The sequence below is a fragment of the Scyliorhinus canicula genome, chromosome 10 (assembly GCF_902713615.1).
Source record: "Scyliorhinus canicula chromosome 10, sScyCan1.1, whole genome shotgun sequence".
NCBI lineage: Eukaryota > Metazoa > Chordata > Chondrichthyes > Carcharhiniformes > Scyliorhinidae > Scyliorhinus > Scyliorhinus canicula.
Window position 1 is genome coordinate 123964327 of NC_052155.1, and position 24243 is coordinate 123988569.

At 48.7% G+C, this 24243-nt stretch overlaps 1 protein-coding gene across 3 annotated transcripts in view; it reads right to left on the bottom strand.

The window, feature by feature from the left end:
* LOC119972645 (early endosome antigen 1-like) overlaps positions 1 to 10675 on the bottom strand; it is a 99622-nt gene extending 88947 nt beyond the window's left edge. For 2 of the 3 annotated variants that reach the window (XM_038809680.1, XM_038809682.1), the window contains exons 1-2: positions 10512 to 10675; positions 10240 to 10300 (exon numbers count right to left, since the gene is read on the bottom strand). In XM_038809680.1, the coding sequence (XP_038665608.1) occupies positions 10240 to 10300; positions 10512 to 10548 (98 nt within the window). In that variant the 5' untranslated portion in view covers positions 10549 to 10675. The remainder of the gene's footprint in view (positions 1 to 10239; positions 10301 to 10511) is intronic. The other variant, XM_038809679.1, reaches the window with a different exon arrangement.
* Between the last annotated feature and the right edge of the window lie 13568 nt (positions 10676 to 24243).

Below are 24243 nucleotides of genomic sequence, written 5' to 3' on the forward strand. Positions count from 1 at the left end.
AGAAGCATTTTCTCTTTCTGTCAGGTATTAAGGAACACAAGCTCCAACCACTTACTGATGCCAACACCCACCCAGGGCCCCCCACACTTACCTGTTATTCTGACCCTATTCCTTCTTCTAATCCCATCCATTGTCATGTATTCATTATACCCTCCAACCTGCCCCTCTCTGATGTTGAATATTGTGTGTTAAACAAAGATCTCAATTTTATCCTCTTGCGCCCTTACCTCAATGATTTTCGGGTTCGTCAGGATGCAAAAGTCTCTTCCATTGCTTCCATCTCCATGCTCGCTTCTTTGGGCAGGAGTCATCTCCCTGTTCAACAGATCCTTTCACTTCCGCCCAGTGTTCTCCCTCTACCTGGGTCCTACCCTTTGGCCTCTTACCTGCTCTTGATCTTTTCATTGAGAACTGTTGGCATGACATCGGCTGTTTCAATTTCTCTGCCCTACTGACCCACTCCAACCTCTCTCCCTCCAACCCTGACCTTGTGATCAAACCTCCTGACATGGGAGCTGCCATTTTTGTCTGGCGTGATTAAATCTACCTCACAGAGGCTAAGCATCAACTTACTACTACCACCCCCTGGACCATGACCCCCCACCACCAAACATTTTTCCAGAATTGTCACTGACCTCTTTTCCTCTGGTGATCTTCCCTCCATAGCTTCCAACCGCAGTCCCCCAACCCCACACAGCCCACTTCTACCTCCTTGCCAAAGTCCACAGAGCTGCACTGGTAGGCCAATCGTATCAGCCTGTCCCTGCTCCAAGAAACTTATTTCTTCCTATCTTGAATCCATTTTCCCTCTTCTTGTCCAGTCTCTTCCCACCTACATACTTGATTTATCTGATGCCCTACATCATATCAACAATTTCCAGTCCCTTGGCCTAACTGCCTCCTCTTCACTATGGTTATCCAATCAATCTCCACCTTCAGCACCTACTTGGCAGGTCTGTGGGTGCTCCACTTCTTCCTTGAGCGGCGGCCTGAACAATCCCTAACCACTCTCCTCTGACTGGCTGAACTTGTCCTGTCACTCAACAATTTCTCCTATAACTTGTCTCACATCCTGCAAGTTAAAGGTGTGACTTTGGGTATCTGCATGGGTCCCAGTTATGCCTATCTTTTTGTGGGTTATGTGGAACACTTCTTGTTCCAATCTTACTCAGCCTTGCTCAAACAACTCTTTCTGTTGCATCGATGACTACATTGATGCCTGCCTCATATTCTTGTCTGGACCTGGAAAAAATGATTGATTTTACTTCCAATTCCCATCCCCCATTCACCTCGCGTGGTCCATCTCCGACGTTTTCCTTCCATTTATTGCCCCCGATGTTTCCATTTCCGATGATAGACTGACCACCAGTATGTATTACAAGCCTACTGACTCCCACAGCTACCTTGACTATGCTCCTCACACCCTGTTTCCTGTAAGGACTCAATCCCATTCTCCCAGTTTCTCCACCTCCATCACATCTGTTCTGATGATGCCACCTTTGAAAATGGCGCTTCTGACATGTCTCACAGTTTCCTTAACCGACGTTTCCTCCTCCTGGGGGTTAAATGGGCACTCCTTTAAATGGTCCCACTGTATCCACTACTTCCAAAGCAGTCTCCTCCACATGGGGGAGACTAAACGGAAACTGGTTGACTGCTTTGTGGAACACCTTCACTCAGCCCGCAGACATGAAACTTCCTGTTGCTTGATATTTCAACTCAGTATCTTGCCCTCATGCCCACATGTCCATCCTCGGCCTGCTGCAATGCTCCAGTGAAACCTAACACAAACTTCTGGAGCAGCACCTCATCTTCCGATTAGGCATGTTATTCCCTCAGGACTTAACACTGAATTCAACAACTTTAACCTGTGACCTTTCTCCCCCAGCTTTACCATTTTTTAAATATCCCAAACATTTTTTTGTTCCTATGCAAAAACCTCTCTCCCCCTCCCCCGTTGGGCTATCTGCCGCTTGTTCTGAAGTTTACTTGCATCTTTGTTCCAATCTCTTCCTGCTCCCACTGTCCCTGTTCCATATCACTCTTATATATAACACATTTCCTCTCTTTAGTTCTGATGAAGGGTCATGAGGACTCTGTTTTCTTTTCACATGGACGCTGCCAGACCTGCGGGGCAGTTACAGCTATCTATGCTTTTGTTTCAGATTTCAGCATCTGCAATATTTTGCTTTTTCACACAAATAGCTTGTCTGGGGTTTTTTTTGCCTTATATGGCGTGTTTTTTAATCATTCTTCTCTAGGGGCGGGAGAAGCTGCAATTCCAACTTCCCAGCCTGGCCCTTAAGGATAATTGCAGTTGGCTCATATAAGAGAGGTCTATGACACTCAGAATGAGAAAGATTTAAATTAAAGTAATGGCTGTTACCTACTTTATCTATTAACAACGTCAAAGAAACTCAAGAAGTTGCTCAGATAGGATTCCTTCTAAATCAATGATTGTTTCTTATTAAATTACTGCAACATAAACAAGTACTATGAAATTGCTGCTCAGAGACTGAAAGAAACACAAATCTGGCTTTTAGCACTATGTGAACATTTTGCAAATCTTGCTAAAACTAAGAGTTTATTTTTGCAGAGAGCACATTTAATACATTGTATGGGAAATAATTAATCTGTTTGAACGGATTTTTATTTATATTTAGTATTTCACAAGTTACAACACTATTGTTTTTGGTTTCACATGACCTACATCTTCCACAGTAGTGTAGCAGATGAAGGCACTGCCCAGTGTAATAATATGCTCTATTTGAAGGTGCCATTTCAGTTTTTTGTTTATGCTGATTTGAGTAGTAACTGCACATTATAACAGACCATGGCACCTCACCTTAAAATATATAAAAGCTACAAAACAGAAATAGGCCATTTGGCCCAACCAGCCAGTGTCAGCAGTTGCCCGTGTGAGAAAAATATCCTAATCACACATTTAGCTGTCCTGGTTCCCGATACCATTTTTTCATTAATTCATCTTTCAAATGTATTTTGAATGTTGCTTATAGTTTCTGCCCCAAACAAAAAGCCTAAGTCTCACAATTCTCTATCTCTTAATTTTAATCTTGTATCCAAGACTATACAGACTACTGTCACGAACATGTAATTCTGATATTACAGATTTTAAGGCCAAATTGTGGCAAACCAAGCTATATAAAAGAACAATGCTGGAATACGAAGAAAGCCACAGGCAGCATTCCAATGCAGCCTGTTTCTCTGGTCGCTAAAATCACGACCCTTTGTGCAAATATGAAGGAAGTCACAGAACCTATCAAAAATTTGTGAGTAAAGGGAAATGGCCCCTGGTGGTTGCAAAGAACTGGGAAAGAAAAATGAACATTCGCTGAGCTATGGGTTGTTTACAGACATTGGTAGTGGGGAGAATTGAAGATTACCCGCAGAGAAGCAGGAAATATTCCAGGTTGATGAAAAAATGACTAACTTGTGAAGATCTCTAACATACCATTGGTGAAAATTCACTTAAAGATTGAACTCATTCCTGGGCTGATGACAGTACAATCTCATACGTGCCCAGGCAGGGGCCTACCTTTTACCAGGAAATGACCTTGCAGGCTGGAAGGTGTTACCTCCAAAATTCGTTAAGTTCAATAAGGCTGAACAAACTGAATAGTTCCAGCAGGATTCTGCAGGGGTGCAGACATCTGGAAAGGATACAGGTGCCAACAGAGGCGACAGAACCCAAGAAGGATAAAACGGCTCCAAAAAAAAAACACTGAAAATTAATCAGATGCCAGGGAAATCCACAAGTAGGTCAAGTGAGCAGGATGCCCCACATATTCAAAGAGCTTGAGATAAGTCACTTGGGTATTAAAAGGGCTGAAGCCAAGTCAAATGAGTTAAAAGAGGTAAAAAAAAGATCCATCAAATTCTGAAATCAAAACACCCCCCCAGAAAGAATTTAGATACCAGAATGATTCTAAAGGGTTAACAGCAGCTAACACTGAAGTGCACAGCCCTGACTCTGCTAAAGTTAACCATATCACTCATGGTGGAATCACAGAATACAGACAAGTTCAAAGCTTAACCGTGATATAATAAGTTACGGGCAGACTCAAAATGAGAAAAAAAGCAAAAATTCAAAACACAGAAGCTTTTACCAAGCTCAAAAAAAAATTAAATAAGATCTGATCTAAATGGAATGGCAAAAAAGGGAGAGATTTTAAACTGTTCAAAGAACGAACCAGACGGGATTTCCGGTGACGGCGGGCGGGAGGCGGCCGCGCAACGGAGGGCTCTCGATCGGGAACGGCATTTTCGGGGCTTTAAGCCCGGTCCCAGGGTCCACGGAGGCGTCAAAGGCATGGAGAAGGGGCAGAGGAGGCACAGCAGAAGAAGATGTCACAGGTCGGTAAGAAAAGGGCCGTTAAAAAAGCAGCTGAGGGCCCGTTGGGGAGAGGAGAGGTCACCACGGGGTCACCAGGGAAAAAGGAGCCTGGAGCACCGGTGGAGGCCTCATTGCTGAAGGCTGAAGAAATAACCACGGTGATGGCTGCAGAATTCGAAAGGCAGTTTACAAAACACCTGGAGGTGATGAGGAAGGAGATGAGGGAGGTTTTGAGTGTGCTGGTGGAGGAGGCGATTTCCCCGGTGACGACGGCGGTGGCGAGTGCAGTGGCGGAGGTGCGGGCGCAAGGGGAGGCGCTGAAGGTAGTGGAGGAGACGGTGGCGCAGCACAGTGATCAACTTACCTCGATGGGGAAGGAGATGCGGAAGGTGAACAAGGATCTGCGAGGAAAATTGGAAGACCTGGAAAACAGGTCCAGGCGACAGAATTTGAGGATTGTGGGGCTGCCCGAAGGAGTTGAAGGGCCGTGGGCGACGGAGTATTTTGCCGCTATGCTGGCGAAGCTATTGGGGCAGGGGGAGGATCCCTCCCGATATGAACTGGATCAGGCTCATCGGTCGGGGAGGCCTGTACCAAAGGCGGGTGAGCCGCCAGGGGTAGTGACTTTGTGCTTCTGTTGGTACTGTGTGAAGGAGAGGGTCCTGTGCTGGGCCAAGCAGAAGCGGGTGGTGCAGTGGGCTGGAGCTGGTATACGTGTATACCAGGACTTTATGGTGGAGCTGGCGAGGAGGTGGGCTGCTTTCAATCGGGTGAAGAGGGCACTGTACATCAGCAAGGAGCAGTGTGGCATTGTATATCCAGCGAAGCTGAGGGTGACTTATAAGCTCAAGGTCTTTTATTTTGGAACGGCGGAAGCAGCGGAGGAGTTTGCGAAGGCAGAAGGACTGTGGCGGAACTGAGAAATTGAGAAATGGCCCTGTGCCGAAGTAACCTCAGGACTGTATTTTCTTCTTTTTTGTCTCTTCTTTTTTGTTTCACTGCGTCCGGGTGTATGGGCTAAAGGAGCCAATGGTGTATATATTTGGACAAGGGAAGTGATGGGACTTGCACTCGAAGTGAGGGCTCTTTGGGGTGTAGGGGGATATGCGGGGTGTGTGTATGCCAAAAGGGGATTTCTGGGCTTGCCTACGGCCGGGCAAGGGGGAAAGGGACCCGGGCGGGGGCCTCTGCGCTGGTCGGTTTAAACCGGCCAGTGAACGGGAGTGAGGTGGGGGGAGGGGCTGCGGCCATCGGAGCCTGGCAGAACAGGGTCCAAGTGGTCTAGCCGGAGTGGAAAGTTGGGGGAAGGAACCGAGGTTGGGGGGAAGAATTTTATAAGAGGCAGTGGGCGGGAGGAGTTGGAGGGGGGTGAGGGGGAGGGGGGTTTACAACTCTTGGGTATCACATACGGTACTCTTTCAGAGGTTGGACAGGGGAGTGGACTCTATGGTGACCATGGGGGTCCTTTTTTCTTTTTCTCCTTTGTTTTTTGTTTCCATCGTGGTAGGGTTTGTTTTATTGGATGCATATATTGGCAGGTGGGCTGTTGTTTGGGGTGGTGGGAGGATGGGATCGTTGTTATTGTTAAGGGGATTGACTTTGTATTTGTTACCGTTTACTGTTTGGGGGTGGGGTGTAAATTCTGGAGGAAAATGTGAAAATGGAGAATAAAAACATTTAAAAAAAAACAAACCAGACTAGAATATCAAACATTCTTACCAGAACATAATGACGTTCTTGTATCAGCCGGGATGAGATGCAGGTAGCCGACCCTCACACAGCACGATTGCCCTTGCCAACTCTATTGTGGAAGTAGGCCTCCAAGCTTTTTTATGGAATCAAGCGCCTGATATGGTTCATGACAGTTCTGACAAGTTGGTTGAAATTCTCTGTTTGGAAGACGCAATTCTTTGGCCGCATTGCACTCGAGTGAGAGCACAATCCAGCCAGTGAATCTCGAGTCAGCTCTCTCGCGGGATTCCCCCAAATCCGGCGAAGCATCAGATTCAGAACTGCGTTCAAAAGGGGCATGACCAAACAGCGCTCCCTGAAGCAGGTCTTAAACCCAGGATACACGGCCTCCCTCAATTCTCCGGTCTCCCCAGGGAGACTGCAGCCGGGCGCTAATCAGTGCTGGTCCACACGAACATGGACTAGGCGGGATGGCACCCGGGCCGGTGGGGAGGGGGGGCAATGAGGGTCAGTACAGGGTGGCCACCTGGCCCTTCCCCTCGAGTGTGGGCACCCTGGCACTTGACACAAGTAGGTTCCCGTGGGTGGGCGGGCCATATAGCATGTGGGAGTCATCGCCTAGCATTCTGGTTGCACCTTGATGCCTGGACACTGTGTGGGAGTCAACACCACACACGCAGCAGGCAACATCCGAATGCCCAGGGAACAGCTCCCAGGACATGACCACGGATGGAAAGTGGTTGGGTGCCACTGGGAGGGGGAGGTTGCATGGAGAGACAGGCAAAGGGTCCGGGGTTCAGCCAGCATTGCAGACAAAAGTGACAGAGGCATCATAATTTTTGTGCAAAGAGTTGTTTAATGTGCTGTTCAGTACTCCATATCCGAAAGTGCTGGAGTGACGCTGACATTTTCCTCTGAACGTTCAGGTTGATCCCTATCGTCCCCATCAGCCCCGGGTAACTCTGCTCCAGAGGCTCAGCATCACGTTGGGACCCAGCTGAATCCAGGGGTCCAGCAGGCCTCCGACTGCTGTCTTGCCTGGTGGTTCCTGCCTCCACCAGATGTACATCAGCAGCAGTGTGGTGCTCACCAGATTGTACCCTAGAAGCCTGACCAATAACATTTTTCACCGAGGTGTGTGTATCTGCACTGGTGGAGGGTGGGGATGACACCTGTGCTGCGACTATAACAGTTGCATCCTCGGAGCTCTCTTCTAAGGTGAGGGGGCCTTGCCAGGATAGGCCGAAGCCATCAGCTGCTGGACCTGCGGGACGATGGATATGTGGTCATTGGGAGGGATGGGTCAGTGAGTACGGCAATCACTATTCACGTTTCCAAGCAATTCCCTGCCCAGTGGGCGCTCTAACTGCGGAGGCTGTAGTTAGCACCAAAAAGCCTGGCAGCTGGAACTGTTTTTTAAAAAATAAATTTAGAGTACCCAATTCATTTTTTTCCAATTAAGGGGCAATTTAGCATGGCCAATCCACCTACCCTACACATCTTTTGGGATGTGGGAGTTAAGCCCACACAAACATGGGGAGTTGGAACTGTTTTTAAGCGCTCTACTTATCACACACTCACTGCAGCCACCAGGAAGACCTGCCCCGACTCAGAGAAGACCTGCCACCCACTCCTGACGAGAGGAGTCCGAGAGCTCCATGCCAATGAGGAGTGGAGAGACCTCCTCTTATGCAGCATGGGCCACAGACTCAAGCCTGCCCTCCTGATCACTGCCTGGGAGGTGCTGACAGAGGCAGTCAGTATTGCCAGTGCCACCAGGAGACGACAACTGGTGATCCTGAGAGGGGGGGGGGTCACTGGTGAGTTCTCTGCCCTGAGGGGGGAAAAGAGAACCAGGGAGGGTTCCAAAGGTCGTAGTGCAGATGTCCTCTGGTTGAGGTGAGCTCTGCTAATCCCCTGCTTCCTCTGCAATGGAGCAGTGCTTCTGAGGAGTGCAAACACCTGGTGGGATCCTGATTGAGCTTGGCTCTTGATGATACAGCTGGGGTACGAGGTTGTCCAGGGGGCTGCCTGCAGCCTGGGTGCACTCCCAGATGACCAGAGAGGACATAGGCAGCACTCAGCATGGTGAGCAGCTAGGAGCCAGTAAGTAGCACCAAAGGGGTGTGTTTAAATGACAGACTGCAGCAATGGCGGTCTGAACCAGGCTGCATCTCCCAGCAAGCAACAGTTTTCAACATTTGTTTTAGCCACCCGCTTTCCCTCCGCAGCCATGGCACCCAGTGCATATTTGTAAACACTTGTAGTAATTCACGTCCGCGAAACTTCAGCCTTCGAGGAGCAGAGCATTGCGAAAGAGCAGAGCAGAATGTCCAACCCGCTAATCACATTTAAATGCATGCAAATGCTGGTTTTGCATGCCACCGCCAGCGCGGGCCACAAACCTCGTCATCACCACCAGCAAGGCTGCGCGCAGTCCTTGATTTTGGCCGGACATTCGATTTGCCGCCTGATCATGGTTCAAGCTTGTAGCGTCACAAGGCAGAGCATTTCACCTGTTATCAACTAAGGAGAACCATAATTCCGAAGTCTGAAACAAAAAAAAGCCACCCGCTACGAAACTATTGAATTTTATTTTTTTTTAAATAAATTTAGCATATCCAATTATTTTTTTCCAATTAAGGGGCAATTCAGCGTGGCCAATCCACCTAACCTGCACATCTTTGGGTTGTGGGGGTGAAACCCACGCAGGCACGGGGAGAACGTGCAAACTCCACACGGACAGTGACCCAGGGCCGGGATTCGAACCCGGGTCCTCAGCGCCGTAGGCAGCAATGCTAACCACTGTGCCACCGTGCTGCCCCCAAAACTATTGAATTGATGGGCTATTTGCTTTGAAAACAAAAAGAATACATTAGTTTATGTAGTTTCACTGGGTTCTATTGGAACTTTGTTTTTGACAGCTGTGTCTATTAATGAATGCTTGGCTGGGTTTCAAAAGTTAAAGAACTACTTATTTCAGCATGGGGTTATGTGCAAATTTTGATTATTGAAAGTTATTAAAGGATTATGTGTCCTTGATGTGGTTAGTGATTTATGTTTCTTCGTTTAAACTAAATGGTCACTTTAGGGGATTTACATTTTTTCTCTGGGTCTGGAAATTTCTTTTAGTTTGAAATGTCCATTTCAAAGCCTTCCCATCGTATTACATGGCTCCTGAGGTCTGTCCATAACCAGAATGGCTATGTGGCCATGGAAGAGGCTTGGGGGTAGCGTGAAATGGAGGGGCATGAAAAGGGTGTGGGGTTAGGAGGAGATAGGGGGGGGGGTTAGGAGTAGATATGGGGGGGGGGGGGGGTTGTAGGGGGCATGAGGGGTGGGTGGGACAAGAGAGTTTAAAAAAAAAAAAATTTTAGATTACCCAATTATTTTTTCCAATTAAGGGGCAATTTAGCGTGGCCAATCCACCTACTCTACACATTTTTGGATTGTGGGGGCGAAGCCCACGCAGACACGGGGAGAATATGCAAACTCCACACGGACAGTGATCCAGAGCCGGGATCGAACCTGGGACCTCAGCGCCGTGAGGCGGTTGTGCTAACCACTAGGCCACCGTGCTGCCCGGGGCAAGAGAGTTTGAGGATCAGACATTCATCATTACAACTGAACTGATGTCACAGTAAATGGAAGTAGGCATCCATCTTAACCACCTCACCATCTTCCCACCCGCACTACCACTGCCCCACTCTACTCTGTCCCTACTACCCCAGAATTAAAAGACAACCGGTGAGGGCCTTTAAAAGGATAAAGATTTCCGGTATTGTGAAGTTTCCCAACTTGACATTCACGCCTCCTGCATGAAAATCCCACCCAGTAACTTTAACTCTACAAATGTTTCCTGATCAGCTAGTCTATTTCCTACTTTTATTTCAGATTTCCAGCACCTGCAGGATTTTACCCAGGTACAAATGGGTGAGGCCATGGAGTAATCTGAAAACGAGATATTGTTCAACCAGGAGCCTGTGTCGGTCAATGGTGTGTGAACTGGAATCCCGCGAGTCACAGAATACAGTCAGCAAAGTTTTGGATCAGCTCAAGTTTATGGAGGGTGCAAGGAGGGGAGGCCAGCCTGGCTGAAGAGCTGTTAGTGCTTTCAGAAGTGAGGAGCTAAAAACACTGATTTACATTTACAGTACTCTCAACATATATTCTCACTTGATCTGAACTTCTACCTTAAATTAGGTGCAAGGATGCTCCTCTTCAATGATTTTCCACTGGAGCTTCTCATTTTCTCTAGGAAGAAGGCAGAATTCTAATGTTACACGGTGATATTTTGGAACTTGCTTTAAGTTTAGTTGCCTCCGATGGAGGCACTGATTCAATTTTTTTAAAGCACCAAACATGACTATATATTTTGTTCCCAGGTTAAACAACACATCTTTGAGATGGAGGGGCAGCGGTGGGTAAAAGTGCAATCAATTATTCCCAATATATTTCTAGTTACCGGCGCTTCCATACTCCAGCTGCTGCCGACCAGCCATTTCACTCGGGATTTTGACCCTCCGCCGTGTGGGGTTTGCGGGCAACTGAAGCGGGCAGGGCGGTCACCATAGCAACAGGTCCGCCCCGACTTCCTGGAGACGGCTCGGCCCTGGCGGAAGTGACGCACAACTGGCTGGGCGTCTGAGTCTGGCTTGCTGCATTGCATTCAAACACTGACCCATTGAGCCGCTGTTGCTGTTGGAGGCGGAAAAACAATGGGCGAAATTCCCCCCCCCCCACGACGGGTGGGAGAATAGCGGGAGGGCCTTCCCGACTTTTTTGACGCCCTCCCGCTATTCTCCCGCCCCCCCCGCCGAAATCCCGACACGAATCGCTGCCGCCGTTTTTTTACGGGCCGGCAGCGATTCACAGCTGTTAGAAGGGCCGAAGTCCCAGCCCTTTACGACCTTTTTACGAACGGCAAACACACCTGGTCCTGCCGTTCGTAAAAACGTCGTGACCACCTGGAAAAAAATAACCATGGCACCGATTGGCCGTGCCAAGGGTGCCATGGGCCCGCGATCGGTGCCCACCGATCGCGGGCAGCGGGCCCGATGCCCGCGCACTATTTGTCCTTCCGCCGCCCCGCAGTATCAATACGCGGGGCGGCTGAGGGGCAACCCGGACCGCGCATGCGCGGGTTTCGCGCAAAAACGCGATGACGTCACCCGCGCATGCGCGGGTGGATTCTTCCCACCTGCGCATGCGCGGCTGACGTCATATGACGCGTCAGCCGGCGCTAAATCCGACAAGCGGGCTTAACGATTTTCGTTAAGCCCGACTTGTCGGAGCCTCCGACGTCGGGCTGCTAGCCCCGACGGGGGACCAGAATCGGTCCCCCGTCGGGAAGGGGCGCGATGCCGTAAAACCCGCCCGGGTTTTACGGCAGTTTGACGATTTCTCCCGTTTTGGGAGAATTTCGCCCATTGTGCTTGGGTTGGGGAGTACGCAAGAGTAGATACAGGGATTGACACTAGGTTGGACCATGTGACTTGGGAAAAGTATCTCTTTGAGGACCAATGATTATTTTAATCTTCATACAGGGTCATACAAGTTCTCCACTTAGTTATGTATGGCACAATAAGCTGATTCACATATTAAACGGACCCATATGTTATGGCTAAGTTTGCTTGATTTCCAAAATTTTTCCAGCAGTGACACTTCAAACTGATAACCAGTTAGTTGTAAATAACAGATGATACACATCACATGTTTGGAAATTTCTATTACAGCTCTCTGGCAGCATAAGTCCAGTGGAGAGGAATCTCTGCCTGCCCTTGCCAAGGTTGAAAAACCAGTCTTGGATAAGACTGGGTTGAGATCATTTGAATAAGCAACACCTGCAAAGCCGGATATACCCTTACAGCATGCAGTGGATTGATTTTTATGTATATGCAAATTTGGTCATTTATTACATGTCTGTGTCTGAAGATACCATGAATTGCAGGACCTAAAGAAGTTTCAAGTTACTGTAAGAACATATATCACAATGATTTGAATTTTTCTTTTATAAATTTAGAATACCCAATTATTTATTTATTTTTCCAATTAAGGGTCAATTTAGCGTGGCCAATCCACCTAACCTGCACATCTTTGGGTTGTGGGGGTGAAACCACGCAGACATGGGGAGAATGTGCAAACTCCACACGGACAGTGACCCAGGGCCAAGATTCGAACCCGGGTCCTCAGCGCTGCAGTCCCAGTGCTAACCACTGCGCCACATGCTGCCCTGTGATTGAATTTTAATACAAAATAAGCCTGCAACATTGCAGACCATGCATTAAAAACATTTTACATATCTATGGGTTCTGCATCTCATTTCTATCAAACAGAAACATACTGCAGTGTTACTTTATTCTTGAAAAACTGCAATATAGGTACAATAATACCTAATGTAAATCCAAGGATAAATCTTTTAATGCTAAACATGCCCTACATGTATCCAATGTATTTTTCTTTAAATTCTGCTGTTCTGTTAAAAACCATGTTGTTAATCCACGTGCTGCATGAAAAATCTTTTGATTGGATTACTACCTTGTAATTCACTGAGGCATTCATTATCCCCCATGTAATCAGTGCAAGAAATATAATCTCTGAAAAAAACAAGCTGGTCTCATCCCAGTTTTCTGTAAAGCCTCAGTTTCAGCCAGTGATGTCATGATTTGATTCACAGACTATTTATGCAATGATTCCTTCTGTGTGGCATGATGAGAGGGCTGGACACTAAATCAAATTCTTGAAAAGATAGTTCAGTTATACTCAAATCTGATTTAAGAAAGATGTCTTCAGTAGGGGGAAATGGGATCTGGTGGACACAGTAGCAAAGTCAAATGCTGAGCTGGAACAGGAAATGAGGGAACAAACCTGATCACAAAAGAGAGGGACAATATGAGAGAGGCTAGAGGCAGAATGGATTTAATGAGACTGACCAAGACATTGAGTATAGTTATAAGGTAATTGCTTCCTGTACAAAAACAGAATAAAGATGAATTACAATCCCTGCATAATTTTTATTCTGCAATGAGGAACTCAGAAGAGGCTCCTTTGTTCTTCAATCAATGTAATCACAATACCACTCTTAACTATAATTAAGACACTTGATTTGTATTAAAACCAGAGTAATAGAGCAGAAAGTGAGCATGAGTCACAGTTAATGTGGAAGATTTAAGATGATTTGAAGAAATCGCTCAAGTTTTGCAGTCATGTCCTGTGACATTATCTAAAGCCTTTTTACAGAATTCTAATCATATGGAATTCTCCACATCATTAGCTTCCCTACAATATATAAGTAAGTGCTCACCTGTAACCTTGGACAATGTAATCAATTTACTGCTGGTTCTAATAAAATACCTTCGAAGAGGCCTGAGTATTACATCAGTATAGACCAGGAAACAAATCGAGGACCTTTAGCGCTGTAATTTAATTTAACTTGGGAAGTGAGAATTGCTGGCAAGGCCAGCATTTATTGCCCATCCTAATTGCGCTTGAGAAGGTGGTAGTGAGGTGTCTTCTTGAACTGCTCCAGTCCATGTGGTGTAGGTAATTTATCCAGTGCTGCCACTACCCCAGTGCCAACCGGGGAACAGCTAATTATTACCTTCAGGCATGAAGTAAATTACATCATCAATTGATGCAAGCTCATGTGAGGAAAACAGACGCATAAAAGATACTTCCTCAAAATGGTTTGTGAGCTACAAATGTGCCTCTGTATGCGTAAGACCCCTTTTTAATTTGAGTGGTTCAATTTGAAAATAACACAACAGACAAGTTTAAGTCTTAAGATAAAGGTTAGTTTATTTACAAAGACTGCTGCTGAAACTTATTTAGAACAAAGTGATTAAATTATCAACTAAAATACAGATGCAAAGATGAAAAGTGGGTAAAAATAAAAATATACTTTAAAAAAAAATATATTTCAATTAGGGTATTTGCAAGTTTTTATAAAAATAACAGTAACAGCGACATAAACATGGTACAAAAAGCATTTCCATCCCATCCCAATCTTCACCCCCCCCCCCCCCCCCCACCACCACAAAATAAGAAAAAAAAACTGCCTGCCCCCCCACTACTTTTGGAATTCTGCTTCTGCTGACATTTTAACTTTCCCCGAGAAAGTCAACGAACGGCTGCCACCTCCAGGTGAACCCTACCATTGACCCTCTTAAGGCGAACTTTATTTTCTCGAGACTGAGAAACCCAGCCATGTCACTCACCCAGATCTCTGCACTCGGGGTGCTTCGAGTCCTTCCACATTAATATGATCCGTCTCCGGACTGCCAGGGAGGCAAAGGCCAAGACGTCGGCCTCTTTCATTCCCTGAACCCCCGGCTCTTCCGACACTCCAAAGATCGGCACCTCCGGACTCGGCACCAGCCATGTTTTGAGTACCGTAGACATTGCCTGAGCAAAACCCTGCCAAAACCCTCTAAGCTTCGGGCATGCCGAAAACATGTGGACAATGATATGCTGGGCTCCCCGCGCACCTCGCACACCTATCCTCTACCCCAAAAAACTTGCTCATCCGGGCCACCGTCATGTGTGCCCGGTGACTACCTTGAATTGTATCAGGCTAAGCCTGGCACATGATGAGGACGTGTTAATCCTGCTTAGGGCATCCATCCACAGACCCCTCTCTATCTCTCCTCCTAGCTCGTCTTCCCACTTGCCCTTAAGCTCCTCCACCGCAGTTACCTCCGATTCCAAAAGTTCCTGGTAAATATCTGATACATTCCCCTCTCCCACCCAGGTACTGGAGACTACACTGTCCTGTATCCCCCGTGGCGCCAGCAGCAGGAAGGCCAGAACCTGCCTTTTCAATCGTCTCGCACCTGCTGATACCTAAACCCATTCCCTGCTGACAATTCAAATTTATCCTCCAAGGCTTTCAAGCTAGGAAAACTCCTGTCTATAAATAGATCCCCCATCCTCCTAATTCCTGCCCTTTGCCATCCCCAGAACCCACCATCCAGCCTACCCGGCACAAACCGATGATTATTATAAATCAGGGCCCAAACCAATGCTCCCTCAACTCTCTTATATCTCCTCCACTGCCCCCAGATTCTCAGAGCCGCCACCACCACTGGACTTGTGGAGTACCGGGCCGGCGAGAACGGGAGAGGTGCCATTATCAGTGCTCCCAACCTTGTGTCTTTATATGACGCCGCCTCCATCCGCTCCCACACCGACCCCTCCCCCATTACCTACTTCCTAATCATGGCTATATTAGCCGCCCAGTAGTAATTGTAAACGTTCAGCAGCGCCAACCCACCCTCCCCCCAACTGCGCTCGAGTAACACTGTCCGCACTCGCGGGGTTTTACCCGCCCACACAAAGCCCAAAATAAACTTATTCACCAGCTTGAAAAAGACCCTCGGAATGAAAATGGGGAGGCACTGAAAGACAAACAGAAATCTGGGGAGAACCATCATTTTCGTCTGTACCCTCCCCGCCAGTGATAGTGGGAGCATGTCCCATCTCTTAAAGTCCTCTTTCATTTGTTCTACCAGCCCGGATAGGTTTAACTTGTGCAGTGCCTCCCATTCCCGGGCCACCTGGATTCCCAGATATCAAAAGCTCCTTCCTACCATTCTAAACGGCAGCTCTCCCAGTCTCTTCTCCTACTCTCTTGCCTGGATCGCGAACAGTAATCGTAGTAGCGTTATCTAACCACTAGGGGGAGTAGCACTGGGAGTACTCATGAACTTGTACTGGGCTCCACCCTTGGCTCTGCCCACGACTCCTTCCCCTAGTGCTGCTGTATAAATACCCTTGTCCAGAGTCAGCCTGAGTTCACTAAGAGTTCATCAACGGGTAACAGGCTGGCTCTGAAGTAAGTTGATTAAAGCCTAGATTCATATTGGAAACACGTGTCTGGTGAATTGATGGTTCCATCAATTTAATCGACTTACTTCAGAGCCAGCCTCTACACTTTCGTACGCACACTCACTACTGGTGCCTGATAGAGCAACCACGCCCAGTCAATGAAGCCTTCACCAAATACAAACCTTCCCAGCACCTTCCACAGGTAATACCACTCCACCCGATCAAAAACCTTCTCCACATCCATTGCTACCACCACCTCCATCTCCCCTCCTCCGCATCCATCGCTACCACCACCTCCATCTCCCCTCCTCCTGAGGGCATCATAATAACATTTAGAAGCCTTCGAACATTGACCGTGAGTTGCCGGCCCTTTACAAATCCCGTCTGGTCTTCCCCTATCACTCCCGGAACACAGTCGTCTGTCCTTGTGGCCAGTATCTTAACCAGCAGTTTGGCGTCCACATTCAGTAGAGAAATTGACCTGTATGACCCACATTGCTCCGGATCCTTCTCCCATTTCAGGATCTATGAAATCGAGGCCTGTGACATTATTGGCGGGAGGACTCCCATCTCTCTTGCTTCATTAATTATCCTCACCAGCAGTGGGCTCAATATCTCTGAAAACGTCTTGTAGAATTCCACTGGGTAGCCATCCGGCCCCGGGGCCTAGCCCAACTGCATGCCCTCCAGCCCCTCAATTATTTCCACAATTTTAATTGGGGCTCCCAGCCCTTACACCAGATCCTCATCCACCCTCGGGCACCTCAACTGACCAAAAACTGCCTCATCCCCTCCACCCCAGCCGGGGGGTTCCGATTCATATAATTTTCTGTAAAAGTCCTTAAACACCTCATTCACCCACACTGGGTCCAGGACTGTAATCCTATCTCTACTCTTTACTCCCCCATCTCCCTGGCGGCAGCCTCCCTTTTTCTGAGCTGGTGCACTAACATTCTGCTTGCCTTTTCCCCATACTCATAAATCACCACCCTTGCCTTTCTCAGCTGTTCCATCGCTTTCCCTGTAGTCAACAGCTCTGACTCCACCTGTAACCTCCGCCGCTCCCTCAGTCGCCCCACGTCTGGGGCCTCTGAGTATCTCCTGTCCACCTGGAGTATCTCCTCAACTAACCTATCCCTCTCAGCCCGTTCCACCTTTTCTCTGTGGGCCCATATCGAGATTAATTTGCCTCTGACCACTGCCTTCAAAGCTTCCCAAACCGTTGCTGCAGAGACCTCCCATGTATCATTTGTTTCCAGGTAGTTTTGGATGGACTTGTTCACCTGCCCACAGATTGCTTAGTCTACTAACAACTCCACATCCAGCCTCCATAACGGGCATTGTCCTCTATCCAAACTAACCCATAGATCCACCCAATGTGATCCAACACTGTGATTGCCGAGTACTCAGTATCCACCACCTCCGGTATTAGAGCCCTGCTCAGAACAAAAAAGTCGATGCGAGAGTATACCTTGTGGACATGGGAGAAAAAAGAAAACTCCTTCGCCCTTGGCCGTGCAAACCTCCATGGGTCTACTCCCCCCATCTGTTCCATAAAACCCTTCAATTCCTTTGACGCTGGCTGGCACCCTTCTTGTCCTGGATTTTGACTGGTCCAATTCCAGATCAATGACTATTAAAATCTCTCCCCATGATCAAGTTATGTGACTGTAAGCCTTCTATCTTACCTAACTCCTCCTCATGAATTGCACATCGTCCCAATTCGGAGCATATACATTCACGAGTACCACCCGCACCCCCTCCACTCACTATTATGTACCTACCTCCCGTGTCTGACACGATTCTCACTGCCTACACCCCTGGTCTTTGAGTCCAGCCCTGAGTGGAATACATGGCTAACCCACCCCTTTCTCAATCTGGTCTAGTCTATAGCCTTTAGGTGTGTCTCTTGTAACATTGCCACGTCCACCTTCAGCCCCCTCAAATGCGCAAACACGCGAGCACTCTTTTTTTAAACAATAATTTTATTGCAAAATTTTGAATTTATACAACAACATCAAACCATACTAAAATACCAACGATAACAGTAATGACAACAATCATGAACCTTCGCACCTCCTCAATGAACAACCCAACAGTTTATAGAACCCTTGTACTGATCCTCTCAGAGCAAATTTGACCCTTTCCAACTGTATAAATCCCGCCATGTCATTGACCCAGGTCTCCACACTTGGGGGCCTCGCATCCTTCCACTGCAGCAAGATCCTCTGCTGGGCTACTAGGGACGCAAAGGCCAGGACACCGGCCTCTTTCGCCTCCTGCACTCCCGGCTCCACCGCAACTCCGAAAATCGCGAGTCCCCACCCTGGTTTGACCCTGGATCCAACCACCCTCGACACCGTCCCCGCCACCCCCTTCCAGAATTCTTCCAGTGCCGGGCATGCCCAGAACATATGGGCATGATTCGCTGGACTCCTCGAACACCTGGTGCACCTGTCCTCACCCCCAAAGAACCTACTCATCCTAGTCCCGGACATGTGGGCCCGGTGCAGCACCTTAAATTGGATGAGACTAAGCCTCGCACATGAAGAGGAAGAGTTGACTCTCTCCAAGGCATCCGCCCAAGTCCCGTCCTCTATCTGCTCCCCAAGTTCCCCCTCCCATTTAGCCTTCAGCTCCTCCACTGACGACTCCTCCACCTCCTGCATTACCTTATAGATGTCAGAAACCTTCCTCTCTCTGACCCACACCCCCCAAAGCACTTTGTCCATCATCCCCCGCGAGGGCAGCAAAGGGAATCCCTCTACCTGTCGCCTAGCAAACGCCTTTACCTGCAAGTATCTGAACATGTTCCTTTGGGGAAGCCCAAATTTATCTTCCAGTTCCCCCAGGCCCGCAAACCTCCCGCCAATAAACAGGTCCCTCAATTTACTGATGCCCACCCTTTGCCACCCCCTAAATCCCCCATCCTTGTTCCCCGGGATGAACCGATGATTGCCACCCAATGGAGCCTCCATCGAGCCCCCTGTTTCCCCCCTATGCCGTCTCCACTGTCCCCAGATTCTTAGGGTCGCCGCCACCACCGGGCTCGTGGTAAACCTCTTAGGGGAGAGCGGCAACGGTGCCGTTACCATGGCACCCAGGCTCGTTCACGCGAGCACTCTTGACCGGCCCATTCAACCCTCTAACGTTCCATATAATCAGACTGGTCGGGGGGCTTCCTGCCACCACCACCACAACCCCCCGCCCCCCCCCCCCCCCCAAACTAGCCATCAGCCTCCAGCTCGTGTCCCCGGCCTCCTCAAGCACCCCCTCGGGCATTGGCTGTCCCCAACATCCAATTTGTCCCCCAGTAACAGTTCCTCCCCTGTCAGCAAAGCAGCTCCCCTCCAACCCATTCCCTCCCCCACCCCCTGGCAACAGCACCAGAAACCCAACCGCCCCATATCAAGCTCCAGCTTAACACCTGCTCGCCCCTCACTGTCCTTCCGTGAGTCAGATGACCTAGCTGACTTGATAGCTCCCACCCATGGCTCCAAACAATCTGTCTCCCCATTGTTCTCTCCCCTCTCCCCCCATTTGGACAAACATATTCAAAGCATCACATTCCCCAGTGAACAAACATCAGAAAAAACAGTGGAAAAACAACCACAGAAAAAACAACCACAGTAACCATACCCCTCCACCCAGCTCCCAATAAGACAAAGTTAACTTTAGCCATCGAAACAGCCCCTTATTGCAAATAACACTATTTATTCAAACCAGCACAAAAGTGATTGTCAACAAATTGCTACTGCAATACTCTCCCCAAGGATTCAGTGTCTTTAGTTCACATCCAGTCTTTTCTCCTTGATGAAAGTCAATACATCGTCTGGTGTTTCGAAGTAAAAATCCCATTCCTCATGTGTGATCCACAGACGGGCTGGGTACAACATCTCAAACTTCACCCCCTTCTTAAAGAGGGCTGCTCTTGCCCGATTAAACCCAGCTTGCCTCTTGGCCAAATCCGGGCCCAGGTCCTGATAAATGCACAGCTCACAATTCTCCCACCTGTTGCTCCGTTCTTTCTTGGCCCACCGCAAAATGTGTTCCTTGTCCAGGAATCGGTGCAAGCGTACCCCCATCGCCGGCGGCGGCTCATTCGCTCGGGGCTTCTTCGCCAGGGCTCTGTGCGCTCTATCCAGAGGGCAAGGGGCAGTGGGCAAGGGGGGCTGATCTGTCTAGCCAGTGATCAACGGAGTAGCTGGTAGAGTTTCGAAATGTAAAGTTCAGTCAGCAGTGGAAGGAGGCCCTGGAAGACCTGGCCAAAGTGATGGAACCGATCAAAGCAGGGATCGAGAGAGTGGAGGAGTGGCTGGAGTCCCATGGCCAGGTGATCCAGAAAGTGGAGGAGGCGGTGGGGGAGCTAGTGGAGCAGTTGGCCTCATTGATGACCGAGGTGGGAGTGATGAGAGGGACCCAAAAGAGGCTGAAGGGGAAGGTGGAGGATCGCTCCAGAAGACAAAACCTGAGGATCGTGAGGCATCAAAGATGCAGAGGGCGGCATGTACGTGGCCAAAATGTTGGAGAAGGTGAGGGGAGGGGACCTTTGCAAATTGAGCCGAGCTTGGACTGGTCGAGCCTGAGGTCGGTGAAGGTGTCAACAATGGTGAAGGAGCTGACGGGGTTCATGGAGCACATGGGAGGAGGTGGATCCATGGATGTTTGGGAAACCATGGGTGAAGGAATTTTCATACTTCTCTCACGTGCACTGGTGTACTCCCAGATTGACTTTCTCATGTTGGATAAGGTGTTCCTTGCAGGGGGGAGTTAACTCGGAGTATTCGGCGATCGTGGTTTCTGATCACGCTCCGCACTGGGTGGATTTACAAGTGAACCTGGAGGGGCCCAGCGCCTGCAGTGGAGGCTGGATGTGGGGCTGCTAGCAGACAAGGAGGTGTGCGAGCGGGTGAGGGCTGCCATCCGGGAGTACATGGAGCTAAATGATAAGGGAGAGGTCACTACTGCCACTCCGTGGGAGGCACTCAAAGCGTTGGTTAGAGAGGGAGATTATCTTAATTCGGGGCATAGGGAGAAGGCAGGGCGGGCGGAGATGGTAAGGCTGGTAGAAGAGATCCTGAGGTTGGATAGAAGGTATTCGGAATCTCTGGAGGCAGGGCTGTTGAAAGAGAAGCAGGGGCTCCAGATGGAGTTTGGGTCAGTGTGCACGGGAAAAGTGGTGGGGCAGTTATGGAGGGCCAGAGGGACAGTATATGAGTATGATGAGAAGGCGAGTAGGATCCTGATCCACCAGCTGAGAAAGCAAGAGGCGGCGAGGGAGATTGGCCCAGTAACGGAGTATATGGGTAGGGTGGTGTTGGACCTGGAAGGGGTGAATGGTGTGTTTGAAGCGTTTTACAGGAGGTTATATGAGTCGGAGTCCCCGGCCGGGGGGGAGGGAATGCGGCAGTTCCTGGTAGGGCTGGAGTTTCCCAAGGTAGAGGAGGAGCTGGTGCAGAGATTGGAGACCCCAATTGGGTTGAGGGAAGCTATGGAGAGCATGGGGCGATGCAGGCAGAGAAGGCTCCAGGTCTGGAAGGTTTCCGGTGGAGTTTTATAAAAGGTTTGGGGGGGACCTGGGATCATTACAGGTAAGGGCCTATAACGAGGCTAGGGAGAAGGGGCAACTCCCTGCTACATTGTTGCAGGCTTCCATCTCCCTAATATTGAAAAACGACAAGGATCCGGAGAAGTGCGGGTGGTACTGCCTAATATCTTTGAGGCGGTTTGGGTTCGGGCAGGGGTTTGCGGACTGGGTCTGGTTGCTATACAAGGCACCGGTCCCAAGTGTGCGGACGAACCAAATGAGTTCAGGATATTTTGGGTTGCATCGGAGGACGAGGCAGGGGTGCCCACTCTCCCCATTGCTCTTTGTTTTGGCGATAGAGCCGTTGGCAAATGCTACCACATGTGTGGCAGCTGGGTGCTGCTGTTTCTACATAGAGAGCATATTGTCACCTGGTCCACTAATCCCTCTGTAGGTTTCTGAAAGCTTTCCTACATGGGTTGCCTGAAAACATTCACCAAACAAGCTGAAGCAAGTCATGACAGCTTTTTCATACTTGGTGAAGCCACAAAGAATATGTTATGATCCTGTTAGGCATGGCTAACATTTAAAGAGAAATCCAAACAGCTTATTTTAACCGATAGAACTATGCCGTAAGATTTCACATTTGTAAACAAAAACAAATGTTATTGTATATAAAAGACCTAACAAGCAATATTCCATTAACAATACAGTTATACGCACTCAGCTGTCCAATTTACTTCCCCCAAGCTTTTTCCGTAGAAGGCAGCACAAACCTTTTTCATTTATTCTTCCATGAGATGTCAATGTCGTTGACAAGGCCAGCCCTTGTTGCCCATCCCTGATTACCCGTGAACTGAGGGCAGTTAACTGCAAACCGCATTGCTGTGGGTCCGGAGTCATATGTAGGCCAGACCAGGTAAGGAAGATAGATTTCCTTACCTAATAATGTTAATTAACCAGTTGTATTTTTACAACAACCGATGGTAGTTGTTCTGGTCACCATTACTGAGACTAGCTTTATATTCCGGATTTATGACTTGAATTCAAATTCCACCAGCTGCTGTCTTGAAATTTGAACCCACATCCTCAGAGCATTAGCTGGGCCTCTGGATTACTAGTCCACCGCCATCTTCCACATTAAAATTATTTACATCTGTTGGGAACACCCATTAATATGCGACAGTACCCTGGTAACTACTTTAATTCTCCTCAGTTCCAGCTATTTTCAGAGGTAAAGCTTTCATTTACCATGCCTTGACTGTAGATGCCTCAATCCCTTATTATGGTTACTTTCTCAATACTTCTAGTCTACTCTGCTGGTTGTATTCTTTTGCCACAAGACTTGTGAGGACCATTGTAGATTTTTCCACTATCTTCCAGTTACTTTTCCCTCATGAAATCACAGCTCTGATTAAGCCTTACCCGCATTCCATGCGGTGAATGATGAAATTCGCTTTTTCTCTGCTTACAGTGTGGGCTTAACTATCATTTACTTGAATATTTTCTCTCATTGAGTTGCACCAAACATAAAATCCAAGTCACAAGTAAAAGTCTCGGGCGGAATTCTCTGCCCCCCCGCCGGGTCGGAGAATTGCCGGCGGGCCACGTGAATCACACCACGCCGCCCTGATGCCGGGACGCGATTCTTCGCAGCGATTCTCAGTCGCTGCTGCAAAGCAACTCATTCTTCTCCACTTGCTACACCTCCAGCAACTTCATGCTGGTCAATCAACAACAGATATTGTGCCTTTAATGAAATAAAACTTCCAAGTCAGTTTGCAGGAGCATTATAAAACAAAGTATGACACCAAAAAGCACAAAGAAATATTAGGTCAGATTTCCTTACCTAAAGGACATTAATGAACCAGTTGGATTTTTACAACAACCGATGGTAATTGTTCTGGTCACCATTTCTGAGACTAGCTTTATATTCCGGATTTATGACTTAATTCAAATTCCACCAGCTGCAGAGCGGAGAATCGGTGCACTGGGGCCAGCGTGGTCTGCGCGGCGCTGGTTGGGGTATGCGCCAACAATCCGGCCGGGCTGGCACAGGCCGGCGCGCCGATTCTCCAGCATAGATGGGCCGAGCGACCGTCAACAAAAAGCCGAGTCCTGCCGGCGCCATTCTAACATCCTCTGAGCTGGCGGGACCACGGCATTGAAGGGTCCGGGGGCGGCCTGTGGGGGGGGGGGGGGGGGGGGGGGGGGGTTCTGACACCGGGGGGGCCTCCGTAGTGACCTGGCCCACGATTGGGGCCCACCCATCGGCAGGCCGGCCTCTCTATTGGGGGGGGGCCTCCTTTCCTCCATGCCAGCTCCTGTAGCCCTGCGCCATTTGCCGTCGAGGCTGGCGCGGGGAAGAAGGCCACTGCGCATGTGTAGTTGGCGCCGGGCCAACTACGCATGCGCGGGCGCCGGGTTCACACCGGGATCGGCTGCTCCAGTGCCATACTACCCCACTGTGGCCCGGAGAATCGGGTCTCGGAACGGGCGCTGATGCCGGAGTAAAACACTCCCGTTTTAACGCCGGTGTCGGCACTTAGCCGCCCAATGGGAGAATCCCGCCCCTCTTTCTAGAAAACACCAGATAAATTGAAGCAGAGAAGCTTCCTAAACTCCAACCCTCTTTATGATGCATGCTCTGGGATTACTCAAACTGACCTTTATGTTAAATATCCCTCATTTAAAATGTCTGCTTTTATCCGAAGAAATAATTGGGTTTTACAACCCTTCAGGGTTTACCGAATGCTTATAATCTAATTTATCTCTAACTCCAAAACAAAAACATTTCTCTGGACTCTTTCTGTAAGGACTACAGACATCTGGCTGTTAAAGCTGG